General features: G+C 48.8%; 1 protein-coding gene across 2 annotated transcripts in view; it reads right to left on the bottom strand.

Annotated features, from left to right (window-relative positions):
• Positions 1-469: 469 nt before the first annotated feature.
• The window catches only part of TAF5L (TATA-box binding protein associated factor 5 like), a 30,364-nt gene continuing 20,726 nt past the window's right edge, over positions 470-10,107 (bottom strand). For both annotated transcript variants that reach the window (XM_087828885.1, XM_016196031.2), the window contains exons 4-5: positions 7,545-8,269; positions 470-4,063 (exon numbers count right to left, since the gene is read on the bottom strand). In XM_087828885.1, coding sequence (XP_087685011.1) covers positions 3,266-4,063; positions 7,545-8,269 — 1,523 coding nt within the window. In that variant the 3' untranslated portion in view covers positions 470-3,265. The remainder of the gene's footprint in view (positions 4,064-7,544; positions 8,270-10,107) is intronic.

Below are 10,107 nucleotides of genomic sequence, written 5' to 3'. Positions count from 1 at the left end.
CACGTACACAGTTCCGGATAACACCCCGGCCTTCTAGCATCCCTTCCTGACCAGGAGCCTCCCCACCCCCTTTAGTTTTGTAGTCTTTGGACACATACTCAAATATATAGTTGGTTTTGTCTGAACTCTAAATGGAATCATTCTGTCGAAAAATTTGTGTTTCTCTTCCCTCGACACTGAAGGTCCCTCCATATTTCAAATGCACAGAAGCTGCAACACTGCTATTCTTGGGAGCATTTGTGATCTTGCCTCCCCGGCGTGTGTGGTCAGTTCGGCTCAAACTCTTAACAAGACTCGGGAGGCAGGTGGATGTCGCCGCTTGTAGCTCTAATCTGGGAGGATTCCGTTCCCCACAAAGCAGTTTCAGAGTCATCTGGCGGCCACGGAGGCGTCGGGAATATGAATTTTTGGTGTGCGCTGGGCATAGATTTCATGGACGCTTTTCTAAAACATGCAACTGAAAGCCAAGTTGAAGTACAGACTAAGTTTTTAATCCAAATACTGAAATACCAATCTGGGCAACAGCGAAATGAGAAGCCTACATACTCAAATATTTTTTTATACAACCAAGACATTTTTAATACACAAATAAAACAGATGAAAAGCTAGTCATCATATCCTTAGAAGCTGGACCTTGAATTAAAAAAATTCAGATTGTTTCGTTTTTCTATTTATTATTTTCTTTTACCGTAAATTTTCTTTCTTTTGGCCGACTGGTCTATTGCTAAATTAAAATTACAGTCCGATTTTCTGAGCATGTCGGTCTAAGAAATTTCAGCTGCCCCCCCACCTCCACCTCATACACGTCACAGAGATTTGTCATTGTGGTTCAAAATAACTGAATACTCCAAAGTTTCTTTATTCCAAAAAATAAATTATATAGCTTTTCTAGGCTTTAGGTATTTCAAATACAAAACGGTAGTATCACCAGACCTGTCCACATCCTAGGATTGCTCTGAAGACAGAACACAAGAGAGCAACCTGAAGAGGGTGACCACGTTCTCTGTGCACCCAGTGGACATAAACACACATACACACCCCTCAGAGTATTTCCAAGATTTTGGGGAAGTTGCGAGGGGCATTCTATAAAGTCCAATTACCCCACATTGAAATTAGCTCACAAAAGAAAAAAAGGAGGGCAAGCACGCAGATCATTAAGAGCTTCAATCGAAATCACAAAGTATATATACATGATCGATGATGTGAAGACTGACCGACCCAACACGTTTGTGTTTAATCAAAGAAATTCCGCATTAAAAAAAAAACAGACAGAAAACCTTCCAGAGCAGTGCTATTGCCACTTCTGAGAATGATTCAGTCCAATTTATGAATTTCATTATTTCTAGCAACACGCCCTACAATCCGGCTTAAGAATTCTTATTATAGAAAAGAGCACATTTGAATGCTAGGCGTTTCCTGCCGACGCTGTGGAAAGTGATGCTGTCTGGCTAAGTTGCCAAAGGATCCTTCTTACAATGTCTCAAATATATATTTTTATCTATAAGAAACATTTCCTATTATTTAGCACCTTAGGCTCAAGTAAAAAAGTTTTTTGGCACAGAATTCTAGAGTCTTCTTATTTAATTTCTTGATAATTCTGGTGTCCTTGCCAGAAAATTATGTATCGAAGTACACTGTTAAAAATTCTGGCATCGTTTAAATCTTTGAACGAGTCCGTTATCTGGGAATTGTTCAATAAATAGTTTGAGTAAATTCAATAACACAGTTCTTACGCCCCTTAGCGATTTCATAACGGGGTCTTTAAAGAAAACTGGAAGTAGCATCTTACCAAGTAACTCTAGGTGGCTAATGGGTGTCCCCGGTCAGCAACTGGCAATCCTGGATGCATGAACAGTATTAAACGCTATCAATAATCCACGTGAATGCCAAGGAATCGTGATCCAGAGTAAGCTGAACACAACACAACAGCGATGGGAACGCACCTCCCTGGGGCGAGGCCGGCCTGCGGAGCTGGCTCCCGCCCTGGAGAGGGGAGCCCGCGTCCAGCAGGACGGCCGCCCGCCTCTCCTCACAGCTTAAATGAGATGCGAACACTTTTGTTGGAAACTAAATACATTTTAATAGAAAACAAAATACAAAATAACTCTTTTCAGAAAACAGAAATATTTAATCCTTTCCCCACAAATTAGACCTTGCTTTAGCCTCATAGTTTTCATATGTGTGCACACGTACTTACAGTTTGTTTCACAAAGTGTTTATTAAACTGCTATTGCGATGCAGGAGGTGGGAGCTGATGATCTCAAGGAGCAAAAGACCGAGAAAGCCACACCTCTGAAAAAAAATGCTCATTGGGAAATTCAATGTTTTCTAATTCTACCTTTTGCTGTATCACCTCCAATTATTTTCATTTCTCTACGACAATCTGCCCTTTCAGGGGAGGGACCTGCTCGTAGAAGTGCAGCCTCGAAACAGCCTTTCTTTCCCACCGTCACTGCAAGAGCCCAAGGCTTCCTCAGTCAGACCCACCCACCCACCTCTAGAAACGCGTCGGCGGGGATGACCCCGTCGCCCAAAATCTTCCCTTTCACAATACACTGTGCTACCACAGTCTCTGAATTCCCTGAACCTCAAAATTCCAAGTATCACAGCCAGTGCCAGGAGTCAAACCTGAAAGGCGGGAGCAGAGACGGCCCCTCTGCCAGTGCTAGGTTCCTCCTCAATAATAATAATAATTACTATAATTATAATAACAATAATAAAAAAAATCCTGGTCTGTAATCACGGGAAAGGAAAGGCCTTTCCCAGGGTGATCCTTGCCCCCTTCCCTCGTCCCAGCCCCAGCCCCAGCGTCCGTACACCAGTGAGGACGCCCTCCGCCCGGTGACCAAGGACACGCGGCCCCGCAGCTCGCTCCTCCTGAGCGCCCTCTGCGACACGCGGACCCGATGCCACGCCCGGCCAAGTCAGCAGCATCGTGGTTTCACAGAGGGGGAAACGAGACGGACAGGAGGGTGCTCACGCGAGGACACGGTGGCATCTTTGTAAGAACTTGCCACCTGGCCTCCAGAGCATCTCAGTTCTTGAGCTCAGGTCCGCTGACGACCACCGGTCCTCCCCTGTCCTTGACATTCGGGGGGCTGAGCGAAGGGGTGACATGCTCAGGAGTCTGCCCAGGACAAGGGGAGAAGTGGGGAGTTGTTCACAGTCAGTCAGTGATTCGATCATAAGACTTGCGACCCGGGGCCCTCCGCGCCACGCGGCCCCAGTCCGTTACAACGAAGGTAAAAAAAAAAAAAAGAAAAAATCAATGTTCCTGATTTTCCTGCGTGATTCCAGTCACTAGAAGAAGGTTGCAGGCCATGAACTGCACGCTCAGGACGTTGCTCATCTGCCCGGTGTACACGCCCACGAGCTCGCCGGAGGAGCCGTCGGCTGCTGCGCTGCAGTAGCTGTTCCTGATGTCCCAGACCCGCACGGAGTTGTCCATGGACGCGGAGGCGATCAGGCCGCTGTCCGGGCTGAAGGTGAGGCTGGTGATGTTGTCTGTGTGGCCTCGCAGTTCTTTGTAAAGGGTCCCGGAGGCCAAGTCCCATAGCTTCAACCGCTGGTCCTCGCCAGCCGACGCCAAGTACTTACCGTTGGGGGAAAAGGCGAGCGAGAGCACCGGGCCGCGGTGGCCCGTGAAGAGCCTCACCGAGTTCCCCTGCTGAGCGCTCCACAGCCGGACGGTCTTGTCGGTCGAGCCTGTGGCTAAGTAGTTTGAATTAGGGTGGAACTTGACACAGTCCACATCGGCCAGGTGCCCTGCATATATTCTCAGCGGGTACGTCCGATCGAAGGACCACAGCCTTGCGGTGCGGTCATGGGACCCGCTGGCGAAGTACAGGCTATAGGGGCTGATGTCCAGGTCCCACACGGGGTAGGCGTGTCCTTGGTACAACACAGTGTTGGTGAAGCTCCCGAGGTCCCAGTACCTGATGGACATGTCTTCGGAACAGGAGAGCAGCCCTGAGCTGTCTGCGAGGAACCTCGTGCTGTACACTGGTCCACAGTGTCCCCGCAGGGTCTTCATCTCTGCGCCCGCAGTGTCATCCTCATCATCCTGGGGACGTCAGGAGTGGTGCAAAGGGGACACAGAAGAGAAACGGTTAGGGGTCTGCATGGAAAACAAAATCTCCGGGGGATGGGGCATCTACCTGGCAAAGGACAGTGGGCTTGCTCTTCAGGGCGACCCCAGGAAAACAGCTCATAACGGCGTAACTGAGCGGAAAGCCCCGTACAGCTTATAAACTGGGTTCCTTAAATTCACTGTGCAGCCAAGGCTATATGCAATCCAAAGATACAGAAATGCAAGGCTAATACTTATCGAGCAATGGCTGTGCATCGTACTCTTGGGTTGAGGATAACAGATTTCAATAGCCAGTTAAAAGGCAGCCTGTGAGGACTCCCATCGTTAATTCTGATATCCGGCATTTGAAAAGATTTACTTTAGAATTTACGTTCAGTTCCCAGTTCTTTTATTCCATGGGCATGTCAGGTTTAGCCGCTTTATAAGCCACATTGCTCTCTGTTTCCAGTGGACTGAGAGGAATCCTGACAGGCTCACTGCTCCCACGCCTGGGTCAGTGCTGGAGGCAGGCGCGGGCCCAGCTCACGGTTAACACAGACCCACTGCAGGAGCGGAGCCAAAAGAAAGCCCGGACCCGTCAGGACAGCAAGTCAGAAAGGCGCAGTTGTCAATCGATGACACGCGCCCCGTGACCAGGCATAAACTGCTGGTGTCCACAAAGAAAGAAAGGTGCGGTTTTAAAACGGTGACTTTCTGGAGGGTCTCAGACATTTTTCCAAAGTAACAAAACGAGGCCTGGATTCAAACCTGCTTTAAAGCCAAGTGACTCCTGTGTGTCTTGGGACTAATTCCTGGGTGGGGCAGGACAGCAGACAGCTCGCTGCCCACGGCGCCGGGGAGAAAGTGCCCCTCCCCACCCTCTCCCCGCAGGTACACTGTCTGGGTTCAGAACCCCTTTCTCTTTCCTTCTGTCCCAGGCGAGCTCCTTAGCGCGAGTCTCCACCCTGGACTTCGTCAGTTAAAGTGGGTCATGGTCAACACCAGCAGAGCGAGCAGTGAGATGAAGGCTCTTAAACCAGCTGCCTTCGCTGGTGTAGGAATTACTATCTCTGCGAGCTTTAGGTTCTTGTACAGGAAAGGGGCATCCTTTTAACTTCTCCTTAAAAACCACTAAATTCAAATAAAACACACGCCTCCAATATGTACATACTCCGGAGAGAGTTAAGAGAAAATAAACATGGATGTCCATGAATATTCAAAATCGCTATTTCAGACACCCGACATTAAAAATACATCAGCACTTGGGAGCTTAAGGTTCTACTGAGTGTTACCCAGAATATTAGTATTTTCCTTTCCAAAGAGGTTACAACAACACTTTAAAATTTCAAGAATGACTCACTGCTCTGTGCCAGAAAGTTTATGTAAGAACCGTGGGAGCAGAGACGACCCGGACAGATTAACCAAGATCCTCTGAAACGTAGGGGTGGTGTGAAGGACACATTGCTCTCTGAGGCTTAATCGCCTTCCTTTGGAGCAGGAGGGGATGGGAGTGATCCTCGCGGCCCCCATGTGGGGACCTGACGTCAGAGGCGGGCAGGGTGCCCCAGGAGCCAGGCTGGCACTCCCAGGGGTCTTGACGACTGACGTCTCCAGCCTGTGGAAAGGGGCCTGGTTGATGCTATGGACCAGGAGGCAGGGAAACCAGAACGTTCCTGCCATCACTCTCTGCTCTTTGCCAGGACCACAGAGTAAAACCACCAGCCACGTTTCCTCTGCAGCTCAACCCCGTCGCACCAGGGCCTCAGCAGACGAGATGGAACCCTGAACGAGCAGCTGATGCGGGTGCCCGGCCCCAGATTCCCTCTCCTTCCTCTCATCCAGGACTACACCCCACACCCCCTACCACTGACTGACCCTCCCAGGAAATGGGCATGCGTCCCAAAGAGGAATTTTTAATATGTCAAGTATATTCATGTAATAATAAACTATAAAATGTACATTATAAAACACGCAGAAAATAAAAATTTAAAAAGACTAGAAATAGGGAGTATACGCAGATCTTTAAATACTGTCTGATGAGCTCCTGCACTGTGGCTTGCTGGCCCTGGGTCAACCACGGGCTCCCTGAAATCTCAGACGCGTTATGCACGTTTACCCCGGACGGGGCATCCCCAGGGCCGCGGCTCACGCTCGGGTCTCCCCCAGATCGGCAGTACTTTGGGGGGGTCTGGAATTTAGCCTTGGGCTGTTCTCCAAGTAGCTCCCAGCGGAACGAAAGGAACTGAACGTGGCTGGGCTGGAAGCCGTGAGGCGCTGCCGTCTACACGGGACATGAGCGCGACCAGGCGCGGGGCCTCGGTCAGCGTCAGTGCACACGCGCTAAGTGTAAACACCAGATTTCCAAGGCTGGGGCAGAAAGGAGAAAGTACCAGGTTTCATCAGCAATGTTTTATATTGTGTACATGTTAAGTGATAACATCTTTGCCATACAAACAAAATACGTTATTAGAATTAATTTTGACTATTTCTTTTTACCTTTTCAATGTGGCTGCTGGGAAAATTATAACTGCATATATGGCTTGCGTTATAATCCCACCGGTCAACACAGATCTAAACGACAGTTCTTTGTATGAATTACAGAACTGAGTATTATCCGCAACACTGAATTCTTTACTTTTGAAACTTAAAGATGACCAGACTGGGGAGAGAACGAAGAGGCTTTAAATACAGGCGACGTATTGTTAGGTGAGGGGGTGGGAGGCTGGCAGTGAGGAGGGCCGTCGTGTACAAATAACTGAAAAGAAGACCAAGTCCTTGATTCAGTGTCTGTGGTTTTGCCACGTTGCTCACATATTAAAGACATTAGCTTCCACCCTGGCCGGTGTGGCTCAGGTGGCTGGGTGCTGTCCCGTACACCGAAAGGGTGGTTTGATTCCCAGTCAGGGCACATGCCTGGGTTGTAGGTTCGATCCCCGGCCCTGGGGTTCGTGTGGGAGGCAACCAATCCATGTGTCTCTCTCCCATCTATGTTTCTCTCTCTCTCTCTCGCCCCCTCCCTCCCTTCCACTCTCTCTAAAAATCAATGGGGAAAAAATATCCCTGGGTAAGGATTAACCAAAAAGTAAAAATAAATAAAATGCAGACCCCCCTTGACCCAGAAATCTTACTCGTAATTGTTTACATTCGCACAAATGCACGCGCCCAGGTGCTTACTGTAAGTCTCACTATCAGCTCAAGGCCTTTAATTACGCTCAGCAGCGTTATCCACATTCCAGACAGTAAGGAATCCTGACCGTTCATTAGTAACGTACAGTTAATGCTGCTAAAAGGTTTTCATCTTTTCCGAGGTGAGGCACGAGCGGGATTCAACGGCTACGGGTTACCCGGCATTAGTCTGGCTTTGCTACCTGATGAGGAAAATGAATCCATTCTCCGCAAGATCGGTCACGTCTGGAAAGAACATTCTAAGCACATCACACAGGCAGGTGTAGGGAAGAAAAAACGATACTCATACCTCCTCCTCCAGGATATCACAAGCCAGGTGGATGCGGGACACGTCCACTTGATGGCGTTCCGCTCTTAACTTCTTGGATCGTAAACTCCACAGTTTTATGCAGGAGTTGTCAAACCCGGCAGCCAGCAGCTTGCTGTCTGGGGAGATTTCCGCGGTGTTCAGCAGCTGCTCCGTGTTGTAGAAGGCATAGAAGCAGATGGTGGTGAGGGAGGGGGGGCCGTCCTTGACGCGCTTAATGCTCTCCTGCAGGACCTCCAGCGCGGCCTCGTTCTGCAGGATGGGCGCCGGCACGTCCGGCGGCTCTAGGCCGTGGCCCTCGCTGCGCGAGGAGCTGCCGCTGGCGTAGAGCTGGTAGTCCGTTCTCTTGGCGGGCTGCACTTCAAGGTGGATGTGCAGGGTGAGGACTCTGCACAGGGCGGTGTTGTTGTCACTCTGGAGGTAGCGGATAAGGTAGTTGTAGCTGTCTTCCTGGAGACGGACCACGTACTTGTTGTCTAGGAATGCTCGAAGCTTGAAGTTGGACAGGATGTCCTGGATGGTCTGAGTGGTCTGTAGCTGCTCGATGACATCCTTCTGGCTGGCGTTTTGCAGAAACATTCCATGGAAGCGACTGTAAAAACTCTCCACGGTGCTCTTGGGACTGCTCTGGACCAGGTTGAGATGGAGGTAGACAAAGAGAGGGTAGAGGAGAGGCATCACTTCGTGGCTATGCTGGGAGTCGGAATCTACAACGAAAAAGAGCCAGGGCTTTATAACCGGCAGCATCTCCGGGAACGATGGGACCCCGCTGGGCAGCCCACCATCACGCCACACTTTCTTATCAGGACCCTATTTTCTGAGGCTAGAGACTGAAATACACGCCCAACAAAGAATTCTGGGAGCCAAAGTCCAAGCCTTTGGACCGAGGAAGGAAGAGCATGGCTCTTAAGTCCAGCGAATGTGGTGGTGAACTTGGCCACAAATAGCAATGTGATGCCCAGAGAGGTTAAGTGACTTGCCTACGTTTGCCCAACAATTCAGTAGCTTCTACCCAGATCTTCGAGGTTTAGTCTTTTCCCCAGTACATTAGTGTTTCTCGAACTGGGTGCGTCAGACCTCTGAAGGTCTGCAGATGTATTCTTGAGAGACTACGAGTTCTTCAAGGAAACTTCTTTTAAAAAAAAAAAAAAATCTTTATTGATTTCAGAGAGAGGAAGGGAGAGGGAGAGAGAGAGAGAGAGAAACATCAATGATGAGAGAGTCACTGATCGGCTGCCTCCTGCACGCCCCCTGCTGGGGATCGAGCCCGAAACCCGGGCATGGGCCCTGACCGGGAATCGAACCGTGACCTCCTGGATCCTACGTCAACTGAGCCATGCCGTGGGCATCAAAGAAACTTTTTAACTTGATAATTAAAAAACAATGAACACGGTATGTTCAGAATTATCTGATGGACATTTAGCAAGTAAGTGCTGACATACGATTTGAATGCTCTACTTTGTTTTGTGGTGACATTTGGCCTCCGTCACCTACAGGAGTATTGGATGGCAAAGTACTTATCTTAGTGGGTTCACTAACGTGGCTGGCTACCCAGGCTGGCGTGTCCTAACGCTAAGATGACAACGTTCATTCAAACTGTCCTGTACCTGTCAGTGGCTCATTCTGATTTTGTTGGTTAAAAGGTAAAACTTCTCTTTTGCAGCGATCGGTTACAAACCAGGTGTTTTCATGTCGTTAGGCCTACACCACGTGCCAATTAGAGACTTTAACACCATGAAACTGTGACAAAGAATGTTCAAAAGTGTACAGCTTTAATTGTCACGTGCTAACAAGAAAAGCAGGTGTATCTGACACGTAACTAAGTGGCGAGAGCAGGGCCATCGAGGGGCACAGCCCTCGGGGAGGGGGAATGAAACCGGCCTGGTCGCAGCCGTCAGCACCACCCCTGGGCCCACGTGGAGCAGCAAATCACTGTTAACCTGGACTTTACTGCTTTTGTGGGTTTTGCTTATGATTTACTTGTAAGCATTTAGGTTTCATACAGAAATATAGTAAGCATAAGGTTTTATAACTAGTATAATGTTTATTCATATTTAAATAATAAAAATGCTTTGTCAACACTTAGTACTTCTGCTAGTTTTTTTTTTTTTTTTTCATGAAAGGAAACCCACACATGGCTCGAGATTTAGGAACCACGTGCATTAGGAATCCTGCCTCCCCACTCAGATGATAAATGACACCAGCATGCCATCTCTGCTCAATACTCCATTTCACTTTATTGCTCGAATTAATTGTATAACATATGCATTTCAGAATAAAAGTGTCCCTACTTAAATACATATTTAGATGAACTGAAAGCTAATTAAGACTGTGACCCGGCCACTTTGGGCTCCTTGTGCATCTGAATCAACAGGTTACTGTGCTGGCTGGGGGACTGATCCTACTTCCAGGGGGAAACTGGACTGCTCTCCCCCAACACAGGCAAGGGAGCGTGTGTCCGGGGTACAGGAGATCCCATAGGGTGCCTCTTGGCATTAACGTGCCCTGTGGTGAAGGTCACTGGAAACTACAACAACCCAGCTCA

This window comes from Miniopterus natalensis, chromosome 21 (genome assembly GCF_054644295.1).
Source record: "Miniopterus natalensis isolate mMinNat1 chromosome 21, mMinNat1.hap1, whole genome shotgun sequence".
NCBI classification, from domain to species: Eukaryota; Metazoa; Chordata; class Mammalia; order Chiroptera; family Miniopteridae; genus Miniopterus; species Miniopterus natalensis.
Note: the sequence above shows the minus strand (reverse complement) of the source record. Positions and strands in the feature narration are given on the sequence as shown.